The sequence below is a fragment of the Gorilla gorilla genome, chromosome 6 (genome assembly GCF_029281585.2).
Source record: "Gorilla gorilla gorilla isolate KB3781 chromosome 6, NHGRI_mGorGor1-v2.1_pri, whole genome shotgun sequence".
Lineage (NCBI taxonomy): Eukaryota > Metazoa > Chordata > Mammalia > Primates > Hominidae > Gorilla > Gorilla gorilla.
Window position 1 is genome coordinate 149,220,615 of NC_073230.2, and position 26,787 is coordinate 149,247,401.

At 38.7% G+C, this 26,787-nt stretch overlaps 1 protein-coding gene across 2 annotated transcripts in view; it reads right to left on the minus strand.

Annotated features, from left to right (window-relative positions):
* KDM7A (lysine demethylase 7A) overlaps window positions 1-26,787 on the minus strand; it is a 96,061-nt gene that overhangs the window by 24,092 nt on the left and 45,182 nt on the right. For both annotated transcript variants that reach the window (XM_031013292.3, XM_063708806.1), the window contains exons 4-11: window positions 23,998-24,158; window positions 21,945-22,086; window positions 21,139-21,325; window positions 19,121-19,283; window positions 14,946-15,033; window positions 13,614-13,720; window positions 4,815-4,906; window positions 2,421-2,510 (exon numbers count right to left, since the gene is read on the minus strand). In XM_031013292.3, the coding sequence (XP_030869152.1) occupies window positions 2,421-2,510; window positions 4,815-4,906; window positions 13,614-13,720; window positions 14,946-15,033; window positions 19,121-19,283; window positions 21,139-21,325; window positions 21,945-22,086; window positions 23,998-24,158 (1,030 nt within the window). The remainder of the gene's footprint in view (window positions 1-2,420; window positions 2,511-4,814; window positions 4,907-13,613; window positions 13,721-14,945; window positions 15,034-19,120; window positions 19,284-21,138; window positions 21,326-21,944; window positions 22,087-23,997; window positions 24,159-26,787) is intronic.

Here is a 26,787-nt window from a genome sequence, read left to right on the forward strand (position 1 = left end):
CTCCCATTTAGGCTACCCAGGGGTCAGGGACCCACTTGAGGAGGCAGTCTGTCCGTTCTCAGATCTCAAGCTGTGTGCTGGGAGAACCACTACTCTCTTCAAAGCTGTCAGACAGGGACGTTTAAGTCTGCAGAAGTTTCTGCTGCCTTTTGTTCAGCTACGCCCTGCCCCCAGAGGTGGAGTCTACAGACGCAAGCAGGCCTCCTTGAGCTGTGGTGGGCTCCACCCAGTTTGAGCTTCCTGGCTGCTTCGTTTACCTACTCAAGCCTCAGCAATGGTGGATGCCCCTCCCCTAACCTTGCTGCCGCCTTGCAGTTTGATCTCAGACTGCTGTGCTAGCAGTGACCAAGGCTCCGTGGGTGTGGGACCCTCGGAGCCAGGCGCAGGATATAATGTCCTGATATGCTGTTTGCTGAGACCATTGGAAAAGTGCAGTATTAAGGTGGGAGTGTCCCGATTTTCCAGGTACCGTCTGTCATGGCTTCCCTTAGCTAGGAAAGGGAACTCCCCGACCCCTCGCACTTCCTGGGACAGGCGATGCACCGCCCTGCTTTGGCTCACGCTCCGTGGGCTGCACCCACTGTCCAACAAGCCCCAGTGAGATGAACCCAGTACCTCAGTTGGAAATGCAGAAATGACCCATCTTCTGCATCGCTCACGCTGGGAGCTGTAGACTGGAGCTGTTCTTATTTGGCCATCTTGGAACCCTCCCAGTCAGCATTTCCTTCTTTTATAAGGCTGAGTAGTATTCCACTGTGAGTATGTCCCATACTTTATCTATTCAACTGCTGATGGACACCTGGGTTGCTTGGTCTATCTTTTGGCTATTGTGGATAATGCTGCTATAAACGTAGGTGTACAAATACCTGTTTGAGTCCCCGCTATCAATTCTTTTAGGTATATAGCCAGGACTTCCAACTCTTCTAAATGGTTTTCCCTGTAGTTATTTGCCTCCAAATTACAAAATGATATGCTTATACTGTTTTCAGCTTCAGATATTACTGAATTCCTATCATGCAAGATGAAGTCTTAATCCTTACACACCTCTCTTAAACATGCACATACCTCCCTTTCCTTCAATATTCAGTAAATTGGACTCGGTAAAAATTATTGATAACCCAGCGCCACATAACATATTGTCATTACATTCCCTTATTCAATCACTAATTGATTCCCAAATTATCCACTAGAAGAATACAAACATTCAAACACATTTGGTAATCTAACAATTTTATATTTTTCTCTGGAGACATCCTTCCTGGATAGGATTGCCAGATAAAATAACAGACACCCACTTAAACTTGAATTTCAGGTCATAACAAATATGGATCCTTTCATTCTTCTGATCCATCCTGAACTGGCTGCTCTCTGGACCAGTTTAATTACTCTTCCAAGTGTATTTTACCATTTTAAATTTGTAATACTAATTTAGAGTTGACTGACACTTTCAGAGATGACACTCCCATTTATTTAACTATTGTTTTACTTCCAAAAGTAAAGATTTATAGTTTTTTTCATATAGAATCATACCTTTCACAGTAAGTTCATTCTTCATGTTGGTTATCATGCATGAGATTTATATATGTATAAACTTACATATATATTTAAGATTAGATATATGACTTTTGATACTAAATCAATTTAAATGTGATTACTGTAACACTTTAAAAACAGAACGTATTTTTCTCCTCTATCTGAACACATTGAGAATTATACATTCTATCCAATGATATTAAAGCAAGCATTTTAGTATTTTGTAAATGTATACCTCTTTCCATTCTCCAAACACAGCCCTAATGTAAGCTGTTAAATCATCAGCTGGCCTCCATTCCTCCACCTAATTTCCTCTCAATTTAAGCTAGACACTAACAGAACAACCTTCTTGAAGAATTACTTTAAAACACCCTTTCTTAAACACCGAGAATAGCTCTCAATTAATAAATTAAAACATCTCATCAGATTTTATGAGCTTTTATTAAACGGCATTTACCTAAGCATCTCCTTGCCCCACTCTACTGCTTATCATCCCTCTCTCCATCCCAGCTTCCCTAGCTTGACTCATTCACCTTACATTTCTTCTCTTGTTCTAATTACATAAACATGTATTCCTCTCTGGGTAGCTGAAATTAACTGGATCTGAAAGTTCTACTGTTTATACTCTGTATTTTTGATTTTTTTTAAGTATCCTAAACTAGTAACTGTTTCCTTATTACTTCATTAGAATTCATTAGAATACAATATTTAAATTTCTCTTAAGGACTTCAGAAGCCTGAAAACCTGAGAAACCTCCAAAGACTCAGCTCATTATATTTCTTCTAAGTGTGTAAGAGTTTTTAAATATTTGGAGAGAGTGGAATAGATCCATTTGCTTCTCAAAGCAGATAATAATCAAGCATTTACATGACAGTTTCCACTCTTACCTCTATTGCTCGAATTACTTTAGAAAGTTCTTTAATAAGGTGTCCAGGTCTAACATTGTCTGGAATTTCAAAGGCATGTTCAGATACAAGCTGTATTTAGATTAACAAAAATAAGAAAACCAAAGTTATTTACACTTTAATATGTAAAAACAAATTTACTAAACCAATTTTTGGATTCTCTAAACTGTTACAGACATCGCCAAATACTAGTAAGCCAGGTTTCAGAGTTCGTGTAGCTAGTATAATGCCTTCTAAGGAGATTCTCATTAACATACAAAATCCTCTTAGACTGTGTTAAAAACAGACTAGTTTCACAGTGAATTTTGCTTTATATTGAGTAGTAACCTTGTACTCTACTCCTCAAAGCCTACTGTAATTCTAACTACTACTACTAATTCATAAAGTGACAAATTAAGCTTAACATTTAATTCATAATGCATAAGGATTTTTAAGGAGAACACAGACACTAACGTAATCCTAGTTTCTCTTGGGAAGTCTAATTTGAATAAATTTTTGTACGTTTTTTTCTTTTAATAGTCAAAAGCAAAATAGAAAAAAGATTCCATCAATAGGAAAGGGGAAGGCCGGGCGCGGTGACTCACGCCTGTAATCCCAACACTTTGGGAGGCCAAGGCTGGCAGATCACCTGAGGTCAAAGTTTGAGCCCAGCCTGGCCAACATGGCAAAACCCCGTCTCTACTAAAAATAAAAAACTAAGCCGGGCGTGGAATCCCAGCTACTCAGAAGGGTGAGGTAGGAGAATCACTTGAACCCAGGAAGTGGAGGTTGCAGTGAGCTGAGATTGTGCCACTGCACTCTAGTCTGCACAACAGAGTGAGACTCTGTCTCAAAAAAAAAAAAAAAGAAAGCTCTAAAGGGAATTCTGATAAAGTCACAAATTTGAGAATCACACATCTAAAGCCTTCAGTAGGAAACAAATTATAGTTTTGGCAACATATGCTTTGTTTTGTTTTTATCTTGTTAAACAGTTTTAAATTTCCTTATGGCTTTGTCACCTAGACAATAAGGTCTTTCACAGTGGAGGACATGATTTTTATTTTCCTGAATGCTTCCACACTGTTGTGCTCTGGCAGATATGTAGCAATGATAATACAGTGAAAAGGGAGTATAAAATCATTGAGGCAGTAACCTATTAATTACTGTCTCCCAGTATTTCTTAAGAGCAAGATTTTTATTTCAAGGGGACATTCAAGAAATTAATATGGACACAGCCAGGCACAGTGGCTCATGACTGTAATTCCAGGACTTTGGAAGGCCAAGACGGGTGGATCACCTGAGGTCAGGAGCTCAAGACCAGCCTGGCCAACATGGTGAAACCTCATTTCTACTAAAACATACAAAAATTAACTAGGCGTGGTGGTGCGTGCCTGTAGTCCCAACTACTCGGGAGGCTGAGGCAGGAGAATCGCTTGAACCCAGGAGGCGTAGGTTGCAGCGAGCTGAGATCGCACCACTGCAATCCATCCTGGGCAACAGATTGAGACTCTGTCTTAAAAAAAAAAAAAGAAATTAATATGGACATGTATTTTCATCAGCTCACATATGTATGTATCACCTATTAAAGTATTATGTGCAAAGTTCCATGGAGTTATAATAAAGATGAGAAAGACAGTCCCTGTTCAAGAGCTCACAGACCCAGTTGAAGGAAACACAAATATATTACTTTATAAACATTTGTTTTAAGCCCATAGGCACAAGAAATATAGCATGGATGCATAAGGGAAGGAAACACTAATTCCAAATGGAGATCTGGAGGTGGTGGGATTCAAATGCAAACAACTAGCTCATATTTTCGTGAAAATGGAAAGCTCATGCTTGAAATTTGGTCTCTCCTTTCCTTCACTTTTACATAAATCTAGCAGAGTGGTAACGAGCATAGGCTTTGCAGTCCCAGAGATCTAAGTTTTAAGTCCTAACTTCACCAGTTCTCTTGGGCAAGTTACTTAACTCTTTGAACCTTGGCTTTCCCATATGTAGAATGGTGGTACCAACAGCACCTAGACCTCACACAGTTGGCTTTGAGGATTAAATGAGATTATGTGTATAAAGATTAAGCACAGTGCTCTCAGCACACTATAGCACAACTGTAAGAGCTCAATGTTACCTATATGTTCATTTCTTAGTCAATTTCCTAAATATACTTGAATTACTTTCTTTTCCAGATTAAAGATTAAAGAAATAAATACTTTATTCTCATAAAAGAAACCAGTACATTTGTATATACTGAATAATAAAATGCAGGCTGTATACAAAGGCATGATTTCTATTCCCTCTACTACTGGCATTCACACGTGCTGCCAAAATAGCACAAGGACTCTGTTTTCCTAATCTCGTGACATAAAACACAGTGATTTCACTGTTGAAACAACTTACTTCTTTTTTCATCCATAATTTTAAAGCAGTATGCAGTGCTTTCACTCCCTGTACTAGGTAAGTTTGAGGCTGGAAACCATCTTCTCTCAGTTCTGTAGGAATGGAAATGGGGTGAGAAAAAAAAATAGTTAAAATGTTCTAAAGTTAAAGGGATTAACTTCAGATTTTGAGTAGCCACCAAATATAAAACTATATAACTTCCAAATTAATAAAAATATAAAAAGTGAAATATGAAACAATCAATTCAAAAAGACAATAAAGAAACAGAATTGCATTCAATGTAATTTACTAAATACTCCAGTTAAAAGAAAGGCCATTTCATTGGATTTAATTTTTTTGTGTAGAGATGGGGGTCTCAGTATGTTGCCTAGGCTGGTCTCAAACTCCTGGCTTCAAGCAGTCCTCCAGCCCTGGCCTTCCAAAGTGCTGGGATTATAGGCATGAGCCACTGTATCTGGCCAGATTTTAAAATAAGTTAAATATGCACACATACCATAATAAAAAATATAGAAAGGTTTCAAATAAAAGGATGGGAAAAAGAAGCTTTTTCCCAAGCTTCCAAAAGAAAGGGGGTGTAACTGTCATTAATAAAGGGTTATTTCATAATGACCAAGGATTCAATTCACCAGAAAGACGTATGTAACCACTTAGAATTTGTACTCAATAACAGTATTGAAAATATAGAAAACGCCCCTCCCCCTCCCCCTCCCCTTTCCACGGTCTCCCTCCTGATGCCAAGCCGAAGCTGGACTGTACTGCTGCCATCTCGGCTCACTGCAACCTCCCTGCCTGATTCTCCTGCCTCAGCCTGCTGAGTGCCTGGGATTGCAGGCGCGCGCCACCACGCCTGACTGGTTGTCGTATTTTTTTGGTGGAGACGGGGTTTCGCTGTGTTGGCCGGGCTGGTCTCCAGCTCCTAACCGCGAGTGATCTGCCAGCCTCGGCCTCCCGAGGTGCCGGGGTTGCAGACGGAGTCTCATTCACTCAGTGCTCAATGTTGCCCAGGCTGGAGTGCAATGGTGTGATCTCGGCTCGCTACAACCTCCACCTCCCAGCCGCCTGCCTTGGCCTCCCAAAGTGCCGAGATTGCAGCCTCTGCCCGGCCGCCACCCCGTCTGGGAATTGAGGAGCGTCTCTGCCCGGCCGCCCATCGTCTGGGATGTGAGAAGCCCCTCTGCCCAGCCGCCCAGTCTGGGAAGTGAGGAGCACCTCTTCCCGGCCGCCATCCCATCTAGGAAGTGAGGAGCGTCTCTGCCCGGCCGCCCATCGTCTGAGATGTGGGGAGCGCCTCTACCCCGCCGCCCCGTGTGGGATGTGAGGAGCACCTCTGCCCGGCCGCGACCCCATCTGGGAGGTGAGGAGCACCTCTGACCGGCCGCCCCGTCTGAGAAGTGAGGAGCCCCTCCGCCCGCAGCCGCCCCGACTGAGAAGTGAGGAGCCCCTCCGCCCAGCAGCTGCCCCGTCCGGGAAGTGAGGACCGTCTCCGCCCGGCAGCCGCCCCGTCCGGGAGGTGGGGGGCAGCCCCCGCCTGGCCAGCTGCCCCGTCCGGGAGGTGGGGGGGCTCCTCCGCCCGGCCGCCACCCCATCCGGGAGGAGGGGGGCACCTCTGCTTGGCTGCCCCTTCTGGGAAGTGAGGAGCCCCTCTGCCCAGCCGCCACCCCGTCTGGGAGGTGTAACCCAACAGCTCATTGAGAACGGGCCATGATGACGATGGCGGAAATGTGGGGAAAAGATAGAGAAATCAGATTGTTGCTGTGTCTGTGTAGAAAGAAGTAGACATAGGAGACTCCATTTTGTTCTGTACTAAGAAAAATTCTTCTGCCTTGGGATGCTGTTCATCTATGACCTTACCCCCAACCCCGCGCTCTCTGAAACATGTGCTGTGTCCACTCAGGGTTAAATGGATTAAGGGCGGTACAAGATGTGCTTTGTTAAACAGATGCTTGAAGGCTGCATGCTCGTTAAAAGTCATCACCACTCCCTAATCTCCCTAATCTCAAGTACCCAGGGACACAAACACTGCGGAAGGCCGCAGGGTCCTCTGCCTAGGAAAACCAGAGACCTTTGTTCACTTGTTTATCTGCTGACCTTCCCTCCACTATTGTCCTATGACCCTGCCAAATCCCCCTCTGTGAGAAACACCCAAGAATGATCAATAAAAATAAATAAATAAATAAATAAATAAATAAAAAGAAAATATAGAAAACAATTAACTAGACAGAACTACATGGAGAAATAAACAACTCCACAATCACAGTGGAAGATTTTCAAATATTTCTCTTGGTAAGAGACAGAGTAAGTGAACTAAAAACAAAAAAATCCCTAGGCATATATTCAATTTGAACAATATAAAGCTTGATTCAATGGCCATAAATAGAAATATCGTACCCAGCAACTGCAGAATACACATTCTTTTCAAACACACACAGAACACTTACAAAACTCATCCATATTCCAGGACCATAAACAAGTCTCATCAAAGTCCAAGATCTAAACCATATATATGTTCATAATGCAGGTAAGCTAAAGAAAGCCCCTATGTTTAGAAATTAAGAAATGTAAATATTAAAAAATAGACTAACATTTGGATCAAAGAAAAACACTGGAAATCAGACAATATGTTGGTTAAATAATGAAAGCATATCAAAATGTGTTGTATACTATACATACAGGGAAATGTATGGCTTTAAATATTTATGTTAGAAGGCTGAAAATTAATGAGCTGAAGATGCACAAAAGTTTTAATGCCAAAAAACTGATACAAATCATAAGCCAAAAATTAACAGAACAGCAAACAGAGCCTCGAACAAGTTCTTAAAAAAAACACATACACAAAATTAATATAAAGAGAAAACAGGCACAAATATCCAGTATGGAGAATAGAAATAATGTCATTACAAATGCCACAGTAGGTAAGAGGGTAACATGAAGAACTTTCTGCCAACAAATGTCAAATTTTAGATGTAATTTCTAGACATTTTAAGAAAATAATTTATACAAATGAACTCAATAATTAGTTAGTAAACCTTTATGGTCCTTTAATCACTAAAGATACTGACTCAGCAGTCAAAAATCTTCCCACAAAAAAAACTATAGACCCAGATCACCAGTGAGTTCTATTAGTCATTCAAGAAAATCATTCCAATCGTACACAACCTTCTCCAGAGACCAGAAACAGAAGGAGCAATCCCAACTTTTTGTCTGAGGCTAGCATAACTTTCATACCAAAATCTAACAAGGACAGTATGAGAAAACAAAGCAAAAGCCAATTTCACTCATGTGCCAAAATCAAAAAAATACACACATATGCACACACTCATATGTAATATGTAAATATATATAGAATATATAAAATATAAACATATAGGTAGAATATAAACAATATACTAACCTAATGGTATATAAAAATTATAGGTTGGGTTAATATTAGAAAATCAATATAACCACTAAATTAAAAGGTTAAAGAAGAAAAATCATGGAACTTTTCATATATGCAGGCAAAGCTTTTTGATAAAAATTAAACTACCACTGATCATTTTTTAAAAGAAAGGAAAGGCGGGGCGCAGTGGCTCACACCTGTAATCCCAGCACTTTTGGAGGCCAAGGCGGGCGGATCATGAGATCAGGAGTTCCAGTCTGGCCAACACAGTGAAACCCTGTCTCTACTAAAAATACACAAAAAATTAGCTGGGTGTGGTGGTGTGCATCTGTAATCCCAGCTACTCAGGAGGCTGAGGCAGGAGAATCACGTGAACCCGGGAGGCGGAGGTTGCAGTGAGCCAAGATCGTGCCACTGCACTCCAGCCTGGGTGACAGAATGAGACTCCGTCCCCCACAAAAAAAAGAAAGGAAAAAACAACCTCTTAGCTAGCTTAGAATAGACAAGCACTTGATAAAGGTTATCAACAAAAAGCCTACAACAAAGGTAATAATGGCAAAAGATTGAAAGCTTTCCTTCTGAGACTGGGAACAAAGATAGAGCTGCCCACCTTTGCCATTTCTATTCACTATTTCCCTGGAGGTCCTAGACAACCCGGTAAAGCAATTAAAAAAAAAGATATAAATATTAGAAAAGAAGGAACAAGACTGTCATTATTCAATGAGGATGTATATGACTGTGTATTAGAGAATTTTTAAAAAGCCTCAGATAAATGATTAAATAATAGATTTTAACAAGGTTGCTAAAATCAGTATAAAAATTAACTGCTTCTATATTCCAGTATCACATGGTAAGTTGAACCATATGAAATTGCTAATATCTGACTATTTTTGAAGTACAAAAAACAGAAATTTCATGTGAGTTCAACCATATGTATATACATAGTAATGACTGATACGATTTAGATCTGCGTCCCTACCTAAATCTCATGTTCAATTGTAATCTCCAACTGTTAGAGGGGCCTGGTGGGAGATGATTTGATCATGGGGCTGGATCCTTCATGAATGGTTTTGCACCATCCTCTTGGTGCTGTTCTCATGACAAGTGAGTTCTTGTGAGATCTGGTTGTTTTAAAGTGTGTAGCACCTCCCCCTTCACCCTATCTTGCTCCTGCTCCCCTTTGCCTTCCACCATGGTTATGTCTCCTGAGGCCTCCCCAGAAGCTAAGCAGATGCCAGCATCGTGCTTCCTGTAGAGCCTGAGGTTCCTGAGCCAATCAAACCCCTTTTCTTTATAAATTACCCAGTCTCAGGTGTTTCTTTATAGCAATGCAAGAACAGACTAATACAATGATATGTGTTTTTATAACAGCACTAAAAAAAGAAATACTTTGGAATAAATCTAGCAAGAGATATATATGCAAAATTTTTACCAAAAAAATTAAGAAATGACAAAAGACATTAAAGATCTAAATAAATAGAGATGTTCCATGTCATTTTTAGAAAATTCAATATTTATTGACATCAAATTTTGCCCAAATTGATCTCTAGAGTTAACATCTTCAAAATAAAAATCTCCATGTTTTTACTTACTTGTTTGGTTGCTTTTGGTAGGGTGGTGTCAGCTTGTAATAGGGTAACTCAAAAATTTATATAAAAATGAAAGGGGAAAGAAAAGCAAAGACATACTTGAAGGAGGACCTACCAGATATCAAGTCTTATCAAAAGTTAATAAGATAGTGTGCTTGGTGGAGAGACAGACTGCTAGCCCACTGGAACAGAAGGGTGGCAGAGTGTGTGTGTGTATATCCCAGGACCTACACAGATACCAACACACGATATAGGAGAGGAGCAGTGTTTATGAAGAACAGAAAAAGAATAGATTACTCAAAATATGGTGCTAGGATAAGTGGATATTTATATGAAAGCAAGTGAAAATACTCCCTTCCAACACTCACACACAAAAAAAAAAAAAAAAGAAAAAGAAAAAAATCAATTGCAAGTGAGTTAAAGGCCTAAATGCAAAACACGAGACAGTAAAAGCTTTTAGAAAACAAGGATCTCTGCAAGACCTTGGGATAAGAAAGAACTACTTCAACAAGGCACAGAAAGCACTAACCATAAAAGTTGAAAAAAATGCTATTTTAAATTTAAGAAATTTTGTCCTTCAGTAAAGAGAAAATCCAAAAGGCTTATACACATATGAAAAAAACTACCCAATTCTATCAATAATCAGGGAAATGCACATTAAAAGCACAAAGAATACTACTTTATATCCATGAGATTTGCAAAAATTATAACCTAACAATACCAAGTGTTGGCCAGAGCATAGAGCTTTGGGAACTCTCTTGCCCTGCCATGGAAATGGGAATTGGAAACAATTTGGCAGCAACTGCTAAATTCTACCTATGACCTAGCAATTAGGCCTGTTTTCTGGAGTAATTCTTGTACTAGGTGACAAAGACAAGAACTTCTTAGCAGCCATTTTCCATAATTGTCAAAAACCAAAAATAACTCCAAAATGTCAAACTTGCAGAATCAGTGTGTGTGTGTGTATATATATATCATAGTATATTCATACAACAGAATACTCTAGCAATGAAAAAGAACCACAGCCACACACAAAAACATGGATGAATCTCACAAACAATGCTGAGTAAAAGGTTACAAGAGAATACCAGTATGAATTTATTTGTAGGAAGTTTACAAATGGAGAAAATTAAATTATTTCAGTTTATAACACAGGTGATAAAACTGAAGAAAAGTATTATCACAAAGGTCAGGATAATGGTTATCTCTAGAAGGGAAGTGGAAAGGTGTAATGAGAAAGGTAACAGAGCATTTCTAAGGTATTGGCAAGGCTGTTTTTGCTTAATTTGGGTGGTGGTTACCTGAGTAAGAACAGCCTTATTCTTTACATGGTATGAATGTGTGTGTGTGTGTATGCAGTGCGTGTGTAATCTATATAATCAACTATTTTAATAACATAATAAAGTAAATATAAACACACATAAACAAAAATGTCTTGAGTTTTTTAATCAAATTGTGATAATCTAAAACAAACAAAATATATTAGATGTGGTCCAAAATTCAGCTAAGTTGAAACAAAGGATTTCGCTTCTGCACAGTGGCTGATTTCCTTACACAAATCCAAACTGGTTCAGTTTTACTATCACTGACATGAAACACAGTAAAGAGTTTCAGGTGATTCAACCTCATTTAACCCACCATATAAGCCTTAGAACAGTCTGAGAGCTGGCAAACAATAGGCCACAACGTAAAGTAAAATTAGGTTACGGATAAAAGAACGACATAATTTGGGGTCACAAGACCACTATTCCTGTTTCCAGGATGAATGCTTAAAATGATGGCAATTGCTATAATGATCATTTGGTTTTTGCCTTGATGAGACTGGACTGAATCACTATGATTGCCAGGTATTCTACACTGATCTGGCTAATAAAATGAAACATCTTAAAACAACCTACAAATACCCTTTTCTAATAATCCTTTTTAAAAAAGTCTTTAACGTATAGTCATACTTTCAATCAGACCTCCATGTTTCTGAACTTTTGATGGCCTAACACAAAGACTAAATAGTTCTAAGACTAAGCAAATTGCTCCTGTGGCTTCACGAGCAATGGCAAGATTTTGTCTTTCAGGTAAAGCTCTTAATTTGTTTTAAGAAGTTAAAGAATGAGCTTCTCTTAGACATTAGAAAAAAAAAAAACCCATTGTGCATCACCCCAAGGGTAGAGGCGTGTGTGTGTGTGTGTCTGTGTGTGTGTGTGTGTGTGTTCGTGGATAGTTTCTCCTAGCTAACTAGGAGACAGGAACTTGGAGTCTTGGGACAGGAAGAGAGAAAAAAGGGGAGAAAGTATCCTGAACCAAGTATAGAGTTGTCAATCTCTTAACCAGAAGGTTCAATAGTTGGGATTTATTTCCACAAAACAAGGAAATTTGTGTTTTTATAAGTATATAAGTGTTCCTGTCTGTCTAGGCTTGTACTTAAATGGGAGACTATAAACTCTATTGTCCAGTATTTTACTGAAAACTATGTATGACACTCTACAGTCCATTGTGACATTCCTACAGCCAAGAAAAATAACTGAAAACACTGAATGTGTCAGGGATTCACGATAAGGATTCATTTCTGGAGCAAAGACTGGTCTTGTGAAGAAAGGACCTGTCCCCTTCTCATGCATGGGATTCTACCCCCATCCCACACACCAGAAGCACTGCCAGGACATCTCTGCACTATGCTGTGAGGTGGGGGGTTTAGGGTACCATTGTTATATGAGTTTTATCATTTTAGTTCTGTACATCCTATCTTGGGAAATAAATTTTTGGTTATTTCTTTTCATTTTACCTTTTCTTCTTGTTTAACTTTAAAATGGAAAAAGAAGCAAATGTTCACAATAAACTTTACTGTTTAATCTGTTTATGTCTATTCTGAGAGTTGTCAATTATAATAGTAGCACTATTTACAAACTGACTAGAAAAGTTAGACAACACAAAAAGCAGACAAACTATTCTCACTAGCACAAGAGGATGAAAAGCAGAAAATAGAAGCAAGTGACATCAGTCTCCAACTTGAGTGCTCAAAGATAATTAAACCAAAAGATTAAAACATCAAAGTCTGAAATTCCACCTTTTATAAAGTAGCTTTTGGGTTCAACTATAAAGACAAGTTCAAAAAAGGTTTTTTTTCTTCAACTACAGAATCATAACCTGACTTTTTTTTGGAGATGGAGTTTTGCTCTGTCGCCATTGCATGATCTCGGCTCAATGCAACCTCTGCCTCCTGCCGGGTTCAAGCGATTCTTCTGCCTCAGCCTCCCAAGTAGCTGGGATTATAGGCATGCACCACCATGCCCGGCTAATTTTTGTATTTTTTTTTTTTTAGTAGAGACAGGATTTCACCATGTTGGCCAGGTTGGTCTTGAACTCCTGACCTCAGGTGATCTGCCTGCCTCGGCCTCCCAAAGTGCTGGGATTAGTGGCGTGAACCACTGTGCCCAGCCTAGTTTGCTTTTTTAAAAGCAAATTTTGGGAACGTATATTAGGTAACAGTCTCTTGACATAAACTGCATTTTTGAGAGTCAGGCACTGTTACGTGCTTGATGATGTATGCAGGCTTCTAGAGCACTAGATGGAATGAACATTTCTAATATTACCTACATTGTTCTGATCCAGGTCTTTCATAACAAATTTTTAAGAACATGGATTGTCAGGTTATGGACTAGAGACTCTAACTTGCTAAAAAGGTTGCTGGATGGGGGAAAACCACTTATTTAAAAAACAAAATAGGAGTGACATCCATACACTACTAGAAAAGGGACTCTTTCTGTCAGGTGGCTATGAGTGAATTTACAAACAATATGCATCATATCATATACAAACATGCAAATTATTAATTACCTTTCAGGGTTTCCAGCAAGTTTTTGGCTACAAACCAACATATGGCTTCAAAGAAAGGGAATTTGAAAAGATCTGGTGTTTTTAGCCTTTTCTCCATCTCATAACACCTAAATGAATTTGAAGAAATTTTTTATATTAATATTAGAATTTCAAAGTTAGATGAAAGTAACCAACTGGAAAATAAAATAACCAGGTCATGATATATAAGACCAATAAAGTATTTTACATTTCTTAGCAACATCACATTTGGACAAGACTGAATTGTGATCTTATCCAGGTTCTGACTTTAAGGAATTTGATGGTATACTTAAGAATTGTATTGGACTTCACAGAAGATCAGGATCACACCTTGGGATTTGTATCCTGGTTTTAACAAAAGACATTTTTACAAGGGTTCTACTACAAGAAATAAAACTGTGTGTTTCAGAAAACACCTCCATGTGTTAGAAAACAGTGCAATACCCACCCAAAAAAGTTTTATTTAGGCTCCACTAGGCATTCCAGCTCAAGACCACACTTGGCAAGAATTAAACAGGAGCCATCCCTCCCTCAGGGACAGCTCAGGTACAAAAAGACAAGATCCACACTTGGTAGGTGTGGGGGCTGTTTAAGGCTGCTTAAAGCCTTATGCCCTGTAAAAGCCAGTATCTCCTCTAATAACGCCACACACTGATGCATAGCTTCTAGGGATCTCTATGAGTGTGCCAAGTTACAAGAGTTACCACATTCAGGCAAGTCCAGAGATATGGCTTCTTACTAGGTATTTCTAGTTCTCCCAGTCCTGATGCAGTTTATCAATCAGGAATCATTTTTACCATAAGCAATGTTACCTAGTAAAAGTCAACACTCATTAGACTACTAGGAGAAGAGAGTTATGCAAAGGTCAAATTCTCATATAGAGGAGAAACAGCTATTAATCCTTTACCTGCAGCAAAATTAAAGCAGGTGTTTTGATAGCAGTCCTGACTTACGGTTGCTTTTTTTCTAGCACCATATGTCACATCTGAGTCTGACTAGATTTTGTTCATCTCCCTCACTGCAAAAATAGCCAAAGGAGAACACATACATTTTCACAAAATTTTGAAATTTGGAATATTATCTGAATAAGTTCCCTTTTGTTGTTGTTGTTTTAGATTTGAAATGCAAATTATCCTCCTGGCAAACTTTTAAAATACTACTTTTGTTAAAAGCTTCTATCCCTAATAATATCTCAGGGACTATTTCCATGGAATCTCAAATAAAATAAGCTATTGATTTTTTTTAAGTTAAAAAAAAAAAAGTATCCTATTTTTAAAAAGGACAAAAGGTCATTTAAATACTGATGACACAAACCTGAGCTGCATGCCAATGTTAAGGTTGTGCAGGAAGTTCCCCCCAAAAGCCATACAGTCCTGAGAAGTGAGCACAGCATGGATCCACCCTAAAATGGTTGAAAATATATAAAGCAGTCATTTTTCAATATGTAAACTAAACAAATAGGATATCTACCTGTGAAGTAACTCAAAATATCAATATCAGTTTACTTCATATTTCAGTGCTAGAGAAGTTAATGTTTATTACAATCTATAGATTTAATTATTTATTAAATGCCTATTATATATGGTAGGCTCTATGATGAGTTTGAGAAATAAGGTGACGGTTTTTGTAGTTGTTACTGTATTTGTTTTTTTCTTTTTAAAAATAGAGATGGGGTCTCACTTTGTTGCCCAGGCTGATCTCAAACTCCTGGCCTCAAAGTCATTCTCTCACATTGGCCTCCCAAAGTGCTGAAATTAAGGCGTGAGCCACTGTGCCCAGCCTGTTTTTGTTTTTTAGCTTAAAAACACAACCCAACTTTATATTAAAGATTTTACTCTTTGAGACCAGCCAAATCTGGTTTGAATTAGAAAAGCACATTTTCCATTAGAGAACACACTGGGATTGATGGGACACTCCATCGCCCTGGTGTCATCCTGAAATCAGTGCCCCGAAAGGACTAAGCAGAGGAGGATCAGAGGAGTCAACCTGAGACCTGACTCTGTAGAAGGAAAAGGTAGATTACCCACATTTAATTATGAAGGGTTATGGTCCTACAAATATAGGTGCTGCCAAAAAATGATATTTTGTATTCCCATACAAATGCTTACAAAGTGAAAACCATTTCTAAGACATGACGTCTAACTTTTGAAAAAAACGTTGGCAGACTTAAAGACTTCACCAGAAATAAATACAAACACACATTTGTATGCAAATTAGCTTTTAAAATACACAAATCCCATTTTCTTTGTATTTTTCATCCTTTGACCCCTCACTGAACTGTAACACAAAACAAAAAACCCTCAAAGGACTCACTTTCAAGTGTGCCCATTGCTGTGCTCAAAGGCACAAAGCCTTGAGCTTGACCTTGAAACCACAAATTAGCAGTCTGTGCCAACTCCAAATCCTACACATCAGTGGTTCTCAATAGCGGCAGTACTGCCTGTTCAGGATGTTTTGGAACGTTTAGGGGCTTTTCTGATTGTCACAATGATCTGGGAGCACTGCTGGCATTTTGTGAGTGGGAGCCAGGAGTAAAACATGTGAGACAGTTCCATACAAAATGAAACTGTCCTGCATCACTCGGGACTGTCAAATTTTCCTGCGCATTCATATAGGTACAAAGCCTGTCCTATTAACTATCTGAGCCTAGAAATTAGAACTCCATTATTATATATTATTATATATATCTGTATATACAGACACCCACACACAGTATATTTTCATGGTTTTGGCACAATTTCCTGAAATACAAAAACTGTACTGTAGTTTGGAAGCTTATCAGTTACTAACTACCTTGGGAAAAGAATTACATTGCCTACAGCAGTGGTTCTCCAAATATGGTCCCCATACCAGCAGCACCCGAATCAGCCAATAACTTGTTAGAAATGCACATTCTCAGGCCCACTCCAGATCCACAGAATCCGAACCTTGGCCATGAGGTCCAGCAATCTGTGTTGCAATCAGCCCTCCAGGTGATTCTGATATTCCAGGAAGTATCAGTACCTACACCAGTGCTACTGATAGAATTTGTGTTGCCACTGACACACACCTAGATTGATTTCCTTCCTTATGCAATTACTATTTCATTCTGTTCTCTAATGCTGCAGTGCCTAGACAGGCACATACTGAAATAGCATTTCATTATAAATTACCTTTTTATTTCTTCTTTATATTCTAGTTAGGACATTAAATCAATTTTTAAAATTATTCTATGAATGTCAATTTATGATTTTGAAGAGGGTACAACAAAATACCTAATATAAAAGCAAGAAGTAGGAAGATTTAAGGGAGGGGCATTCACAATGTGAATGAGCCCATTCACAATGAAAATACTGTTACTAATCTAGGCAAATATTCTGGTAGTTCTAAGGCATGTCTTCATTTATTCAACATACATTTGTTATTATATACACCAGAGGCAAGGCTTTCAGCAGGACCTGCAGGGACAGATCCCTGTGAACTATACAGTCATTAGGGTCACCAAAACCAGCACACAGTTCTCGAAACCACTGGTCTGGACATCTATACTCTACATTCGTTTACATCTCAAAATAAGAGGCCTGATACCTATACCTGAGGCTACAGCTAAGACTGATACTCAGTCCTTTCTTTGAGGGTCTCTCAAGACACACCCTTTGCTGTCCTAACTGTCCTGGGACAGCAGCCCAGATTCTTACAGGCTTGGTCTTTAACAGCAATGGAGAGCTGACCATAGTTAAGACTATCAAAATTAAAAACTTTTGTGCATCGAAGGACATTATCAAGAAAGTGAGCAGATAACCCACAAAATGGGAGCAAATTATTTGCAAATCATACATACTGATATGGGTCTAGCACAGAGAATAAAGAATGCTTACAAACTCAACAATTAAAAAGGACAACCCAATGTTAAAATGAGCAAAGGGTTTGAATAGACATTTCTCCAAAGAAAATATGCAAATGCCCAACAAGAAAAATGCTCAGCATCATTACTCATTAAGGAAATGCAAATCCAAATCATGACACATCACACCCACTAGAATAGAATAGAAGGCAATTACAGCACTGGTGAGGGTGTGGAGAAACTGGAACCCAAATACACTGCTGGTGGTAATGTAAAATGGTGCAGCCATTTGGAGAATGGGTCAGCAATTCCTCAAGAAGTTAAACGTAGTTAAACCATGTAATGCAGCAATTCTACTACAAGCTATATTTACCCAAAAGCAATGAAAACATACCTCCACATAAAAAACTGTATACAAATGTTCGAAGCAGCACCATTCAAATAGTCAAAATGTGGAAGCAACCCAATGTCCACCAACTGGTGAATGGATAAACAAAATACGGTAAAGCTGAGTACCCCTTATCCAAAATGCTTGGAACCAGAAGTACTCAGATTTCACATTTTTTTTGGATCTTGGAATATCTGCATTACATACTTACCAGCTGAGCATCCCTAATCTGAAAATCCAAAATCCAAAATGCCTCAGTAAGCATTTCCTTTTGAGGGTCATGCAGATGCTCAAAAGCTTTCAATTTTGGAGCATTTCAGATTTCGGACTTTTGCATTAGGGATGCTCAACCTGTATATCCCACAATGCAACATTACTGGGCCATGAAAAGATGAAGTAATGATACATGCTACAACATGGATAAGCCTAGAAAATAGTATGCCGGCCGGGCGTGGAGGCTCACGCCTGTAATCCCAGTACTTTGGTGGGCGGATCACGAGGTCAGGAGATTGAGACCATCCTGGCTAACACGTGACACCCCGTCTCTACTAAAAATACAAAAAATTAGCCGGGTGTGGTGGCGGGCGCCTGTAGTCCCAGCTACTTGGAAGGCTGAGGCAGGAGAATGGCATGAACCCGGGATGGGGAGCTTGCAGTGAGCCAACATCATGCCACTGCACTCCAGCCTGAGCGACAGAGCAAGACTCTGTCTCAAAAAAAAAAAAAAAAAAAAAAGAAAGAAAGAAAATAATATGCTAAGTGAAAGAAGCTAGACGCAAAAGCCCACATATTGTATGATTCCATCAACATAAAGTATCCAAAGAGGCAAATCCACAGAGACAGAAAGTACATTCGTGGTTGCCAGGGGCTCAGTGGAGGCGGGAATGGGAAGTGACTGCTAAAGAGTATGAGGTTTCTTTTTGAGACAATGAAAATGTTCTGGAATTAGATAGTGGTGATATTTGCCCAACTTTATTAATCTACTAAAAACCACTGAGCTGTACACTTTAAAAGGGTGAATACTGTGGTATGTGAATTTTTTCTCAATAAAAATAAAAATGAAGGCAAATGATATAAATACAATGCCAAAAGAAGTCCTAACTAGAAGAGAAACCCTCTAAGGAACAAAACATAGAAGTCCAAGATCAGAATTATTTCTTAACAAATGTCATAAAAACTACTTTCCAAACATGTTAAAGCCAGAGGTTCTAGTTAAAAGCCAACTCCATGTGACTGAGTATCAATCATGTTGAGTAGGGGATGGGATGAAAACCTTACCTGTAGGAACAAATAAGGTATGTCCCTGCTTTACCACACATTTGTAGCATTTATCCACCTTATCTCCAAAGAACACCTCACTCTGGGTCACAGATGAACTCCAAGATTCATAACGTGCCAAATTTTCATCTGTTGGCTTTATTAAATAAAAAATCTTCTCACCCTAAAAGGAAGTATCATACTATTTTTGAGAAAGCAAAAGCCATACTTAGGATAGCCTACATTGATGCAATTTCTCAATACAATGATACAAATTAAATTGAATAATTATCAGATTCTTTTAGGTTCAAAAGACATATTTCACACACCTGATCAGTAGCTATTGCCCTTAGTAAACGTTTTCATGTTTAAAGCTCCCCCTCAACTGACAAGGAGTCAATAAAGTAGTGTTGAAGAAATAGCTGCAAGACAGGAGGGCAGAGAAGCACAAACATCCCACTGACCTCTTCTCATTGTCAAATAGAGAAGTAAATATGTGTTGACAGGCCCACAGTCATCTCTGCAAGCTTTGCCCTCTCTACTAAGATCCACAGCATAATTATTTTTAAAAACCTATAAATAAGCTTCCTTTAATAAACTAATTCTTTGCTACTTCATGAAGAAAAAAAACAGGAACCCAAGGACCCAGCAACAAATATAGCCCAGAACATTGCTGAGGCACAAGCATTTGATATAGATGAAGACTGAGTTTCTACATCAGTACTCTCCAATACAACTTTCTGTGCTGATGGAAATTTTTTGTATCTGTGCTAACCAATACAGTAGCCATTAGCCACATGTGGCTACTGAGCACTTGAAATGTGCCTAGTATAAACGAGGAACTGAATTTTTAATTACATTCCATTTTAATTATTTAAATTTAGTCACACATGGCTAGTGGCAACTGTTTTGAACAATGCAGCTCTAGATAAAGCAAGGTGAATATAAAGTGCAAATAATTGGTTTTTTGTTTTGTTTTTTTTTTTTTGAGATAGGGTCTTGCTCTGTTGCCCAGGCTGGAGTGCAATGGTGCAATCACAGCACACTGCGCCCTCAACTTCCTGGGCTCAAGTGATCCTCCTGCCTCAGCCTCTTGAGTAGCTGTGACTACAGGCATGAGCCACCACACCTGGCTAATTTTTTAATTTTTACTTTTAGAGACAAGGTCTTGCTCTGTTGCCCAGGCTGGAGTGCAGTGGAGTGATCACAGCACACTGCAGCCTCAACTTCCTGGGCTCAAGTGATCTTCCTGCCTCAGCCTCTTGAGTAGCTGTGACTACAAGCATGAGCCACCATGCCTGGCTACTTTTTTTATTTTTATTTTTAGAGACAGGATCTCGCTCTGTTGCCCAGGCTGGAATGCAGTGGTGCAATCACAGCACACTGCAGCCTCAACTTCCTGGGCTCAAGTGATCCTCCTGCCTGAGCCTCTTGAGTAGCTGTGACTACAGGAATGAGCCACCATGCCTGGCTAATGTTTCTATTTTTATTTTTAGAGACAGGGTCTCACTATGTTGCTCAGGCTGGTCTTGAACTCCTGGGCTCAAATAATTTTCCCAGCTTGGCCTCCTCTCAAAGCGCTGGGATTATAGGTGTAAGCCACTACACCCAGCCAAGAACTGGTATTTTTATAGGCATTCCTGACTTATCCAACAAGCTATCCTAGCCCAACATTAAGGCCAGAATTATTACTGTAATTTTGCTCCTTCACAGATATTTAATTCAGGGATTAAAGGATAATTAACTAGGGGAAAAAAAATCAAGAAGAGACAAAAGCCTAAAAGAAACCAACTTAAAAGATGAGGGCAGAAAGTAAATCTAATATAAATGGAAAAGTCATGGCTCTTCCATTATTTGAGATTAAAAAAAAAAAAATCGTAACGTTTAAAGGCAAAGTGACAGTTCCTGGTTAAAAAGTAAAAAAAAAAACAAAAAACTTCCCCCTTTACAAGTAACATTTACAAGAAATGAATATACCACTGAAAAACTAGGGCTATATGTTTTTGTCAGTGAGAGAACAAAAAATACCCCAATCTTACCCAGAGGACATGGTACCAGACTGAAGTTCCACCGAAGTCAATGTGGAAATCTGTATAGCTGTCTTGAACTCCCATTAAGCAATATTTCTGAACAAATGGCTTGGGAAAGACTGAATCATCTGGCCAATAATTTTCCACCCAGGAAAGTTTTTTGGCTATATCAGGGACCTCCACCAATTCAGACATCCTTTCAAAAAACAAACATACACACACACCCACATCATGCAAATTAAAAATTCTTAAAAATTGTCTTTCTCATCTATTCCCAAACCAAATAATTAAATGGAACTTAAGGTTAACAACAACACTTAAAAGTTTAAAACACATGTTTTTTTGTTTTCGAGATAGCGTCTTGCTCTGTCGCCTAGGCTGGAGTGCAGTGGCGCGATCCTGGCTCACTGCAAACTCCGTCCTGCCGGGTTCGAGAGATTCTCGTGCCTCAGCCTCTCTGAGTAGCTGGGATTACAGGCATGTGCCACCACGCCCAGCTGACTTTTGTATTTTTAGTAGAGAGGGGGTTACGCCATGTTGGCCAGGCTGGTTTTGAACTCCTGGCCTCAAGCGATCCACTCGCCTTGGCCTCCCAAAATGCTGGGATTAAGGCATAAGCCACCGCACCCAGCCAAAAGTTTAAAATACATCTTATTTCTAAGTACCTCTGAGTGTCCCAATGCAAAATTTATAACATTGCTACCACTGGACAACTTTAGAAGTCACAACTATGTTTCTTCCTAAAATAAATACATCATTACACTACATTTAGCTAACACTCAGAATGCTAAACCAAAATACCCAGAACTACTCACTTTGTATCTGAAAATTCAAGGCTGATCACATTTAACACTTTTGGTCTGTTAGGATTCATGAAGTATTTAACATAATTGTGAAGTGTCATTTTGCTGTCTGCCTGCCTCGCCACATCAATGACATCTATCACTTTGTCACCACCTGCAGAGAAAAATTACAGTCTTATTATTGGACTTAAGAGTTACATCAGCAGATGCTCTAATCAAAAAATATTTTAACTTGGTATGATAATTAAACCAACTATAAAACTATGTAGTCTAGACAAATATTTTCCCTATACTCTTAATTTCTCAAGTTCAACTGGACCTTTCAGGAAAAAAGGGACATTTTTCAGAGGAAAAGGAAAGCAGTAAGACAGAGCTGCACAATTTACACTGAACATAAAAGCGTATATGGCTTACAAAGCTTTCTGTATACCAATGATATCTTGGTGTACAGCTCATAATGACAAAAAAATACATTATATTGGCATGTAGAAATTGTGCAACATTGTCTGGATTTCAGTTTTCTCAGGCATAAAATGAGGAGATTGACTTTTCCCTTTCACTTTTGTAACACCTAAAATATTCTAAGGCTATCATTTCAAAAAAAAAACACATCACTCATTGGGGAATTAGCATGCAAGTTGACCAGGATAATTTCTGTCCTCCTGATACTGTCTTCTAATATTCTCCTTCAAGAAAAAATTAGTGATTGGGAAGCAAAAATCAGTTCACATTAGTACCAGTGTCTGAAGGCCTGAGTTCCAAATTGTGATTAATTTACAGTTTTCGTATAAACCCATGAAGTGATGTTTACAGACCACTGCACTGCTACACTAGGAAGCATAATTAGTTTGACAATGGACTATGGGATAAGGTAGAATTTAAAATATGGCAATACTTAACCAATCTGAAATAGAAAACAAATAAATGCCATTTTCTTACTTTAATGCAACTTCATATAGGTTAAGAAAGTCTTGCCTTATAGACTTATTTATCATCAAGAGGCAACACGGTTCTGCTCATAGTATTTAACTGAAGTGCTCTGCAGTACCAAAAAGTTAGCTATCAAGCAGTTTGAGCATTTTTTTCCTGCACATGTATTACACTAGCTATTTGTTTTGCCGATGCTACCTACGCAAATAGGTTCAGGTTAATCCTTAGCCCCATCCTCTCACTTGTCAAATATTCAAATTTAGCTGAATGTGAAGTTACAATATTTAGTTAGATTTCCTCAGTGAAACAATAATCAATGAGAATTGTCAACCAATGGCTCGATAAAGGGACAAGTTCTCAGATATTCCATGCTGAGGAGATAATGTAGTAAATATACAATTTTGAGTCAAAATAGATTTGGAATCTAATCTCAAATATTCTCTCTCTACTGCTGACAAGAAATGACATCTACATATAGTCAGCTTTATCTGTAAATATCACAAGAATGAATGAAATGACTGAAAATGTCAACAACATGGCAAGGGGTATAGGGGATCCCCCCTTATTTCTCATGTCTTTCTGTTTCTTTGAGGAATTTTCAAAATCAAAAATTAAGTCCAGACATCATTAAATGGCAATATTCACCAAGTCATTATTATAAAAACAGATTTGAAAATGATTTGCTCTTTTTACCACCTTTCCTCTAAGCAGCAGCAGGTCACAAAGCAGACTCCAGAGGACTAACTGTGCAGCTGGTGTACTGGGATCTGGGAATTTTGCAACTGTATTCTACAGATGCCTACAACCAATCCAACTTTCCAATATCTTCTTCCTGGTATCTATATCTATCCCTCAGTAGTGATTTTCCCTAAGCAAGTATCAGAGAACTTAATGACACAAAAGAAAGCAGCAGGATGAAGCTGAGTAAATAAGAACAAGTAAATTGTCATTCTGTTTTTCTGACAGTTGTAGGTCTGCTGAGAAAAACTAGTTTTCAATATAGATGATACTGAGCCTCACTTTTCTGAGCAGAAAACTAAATTGACATTTCTTCATTTAACCGTTAATATTACCAGGACTATCATTTTTACTTTTACCATGTTTTCCCAGGTACTTAAAGAAATAAAGTTCGTACCTACATAATGTTCCACATCCATCACAGAAAATGTAGGTGAAGGGAGCCTGAGTCCTAGATCATCTAATTTTGGGACCATAATAGGGACATCAAATCCATGTTTCTCCAGATATCTTTGTGTCAGCTGGCTGCCATGCATCTTTATAATTATTTCATCGGCACTAAGGAAAAACATAAGAATTAAAATGTCATTTTTATTGGTAAGGTCAGTTTTAAAAAAATACGGTAGTGATGGGTTAATTCATATACTGGATTATCTATATCAGTGGTTCTTAACCTATCATTTCTCATTCTTTTAATGACAAATGTTTTGTAAATCTCCTTTTGCTATCCTAAACTAAAATTTATAGATAATGTAATATACACAATTCAATACATATAATTAGAAATATATATAAACTGGTCTAAATGCAAAAAGAAAAAACCAACCTAGTTTATAGTAAAATACGTACAAGTTGAGTATCCCTAATCCAAAAATACAAACTCTAAAATGCTCCAAAATCCAAAATGTTTTGAGAATTGAAGAGGTCACTGGAGCATTTCAGATTTTCCGATTAGGGATGCTCAGCTGCTAAGTATAATGCAAATATTCCAAAAGAAAAAAAAAATCTGAAATCATTTCTGAAACACTTCTGTTCCTTAGCATTTTGGATAAGGGATACTCAACCTGCATTTTAGTATGTAAACTACACTAGAAGACATCATAAAATAATACGATGCTTACAACTAGTTGTAATGAATGGTTAGATTTAAGTTAAGTAGAAACACCAGAAGCCACTTGATACAGGATGCGTAGAAATTTGGGAGAGCAAAAGGTAGAATGTGCATTAGAATAAAAACTAGTCAGGCCAGGCACGGTGGCTCATGTCTGTAATTCCCAGCACTTTGGGAGGCTGAGGTGAGTGGATCACCTGAGGTCAGGAGTTTGAGACCACCCTGACCAACATGGTGAAACCTCGTCTCTACTAAAAATACAAAAATTAGCTGGGTGTGGTGGAGGGCATCTGTAATCCCAGCTACTTGGGAGGCTGAGGCAGGAGAATCGCTTGAACCTGGGAGACGGAGGTTGCAGTGAGCCGAGATCTCACCATTGCACTCCAGCCTGAGTGACAAGAGCAAAACTCCATCTCAAAAATAAATAAATAAAAAATAAAAAACAAAAACGAGTCAGATTTTATCTGACTATAAAATTCTACACAACTATCTAAAGTCTAATGGAACATAGAACAATTAATTCTTGTTCTGCATACTGAAAGATGACTAGCATCCCTGGTCCCCACCCACTGAGACAAGTGTCCAAAATGCTCCCATTGACAACTACTGATTTAAATGACCCGTTACAACCAGTATTTAATAAGTCTTTTTTTTTTTTGAGACGGAGTCTCGCTCTGTCGCCCAGGCTGGAGTGCAGTGGCGTGATCTCAGCTCACTGCAAGCTCCGCCTCCTGGGTTCAGGCCATTCTCCTGCCTCAGCCTCCCAAGTAGCTGGGACTACAGGTGCCCGCCACCATTCCTGGCTAATTTTTTTGTTTTTGTTTTTGTTTTTTTTAGTAGAGGCAGGGTTTCACCGTGTTAGCCAGGATGGTCTTGATCTCCCGACCTCATGATCCACCCACCTCGGCCTCCCAAAGTGCTGGGATTACAGGCGTGAGCCACCACGCCAGGCCTAGTAAGTCTTAATACTAGGTAGTAACTTTAAGCCAAGAATGGTTGGATCTCCAGTTGCCCTCTCTGATGATCAACACGTTACAGGCATTACATTAACATAAGTGGAGTTTGTCCCTTTGCCCACCAGATCTCTTCCAATGGGGCATTCCAGTTTTTATCTCCCAATTGCTCTACAGCTGCTACACATTCAAAATTAAGTGCGACACTTGCCTTAAAGGTTAAAACACAATAGTCTCCACTTATACAATCAGATCTTAACTATCTGATGTCATCTGCTGCCTAGGTAGCAAGAAGACAGGAGATGCTGGTTCTCTGAATTACTGGGTTCTGATCTTCCCATCCTCTCAGTAAGGCAAGGGCAAGCCTAAGGCCTAAGAAAACTGAGAGTCCTTTCCTAGATAATCTTGTTCTTCTTCATTTGACTCATCTACTGAACTGGAGCTCTGTATTACCTCTTAGTTTCCCCAATAAGCATCCACAATTGTCCCTCCTTCCCCCAACCTCTGAGGATTAAATAATTCCTTCAACTTCAGTCTAAGGGAGAATTTTAAATCACTTGTATTCCCTGATCTCACATGTTTGGTGTTTTATTTCCCCTTTTGATCAAACATACATAATGACAAGTGTTTAAAATATAGGTACATTTTTTGCAAGAGGAAAATTTGGAGACAAACTAAACATATATGGGGACGGTTAAGCAAATTATGGTACCTATAGATTACTACATACCTCACAGCATTTAGGGAGTGAGGCAAATCTATGCATACATATGGAAGGATATCTATGAAACATAATAGAGCAAAAAAGGCAAATTGTACAACACTATGCATAACATAACCCCATTTTAAGAATATTATATATATCCATACATCCATATACATAAATGTTTTAATGTTTTTATGTAGAAAAGGGTCTCAAAAAACTTACACTAAGTCTTAAAATAGGGGAGGGGAAAGATAATTCATTCACTTTATTTTACACACTTCTGTGTTAATCATATCAAGCATGTGTAATTTAATAATTACTGCTATTCTACTATGGTTTGAAATGATGTAAAGCTTTATGGCATTAAAACCCAAAGACCCTGAACTAATGGTAATTACATTTTGGACATTTGTGATC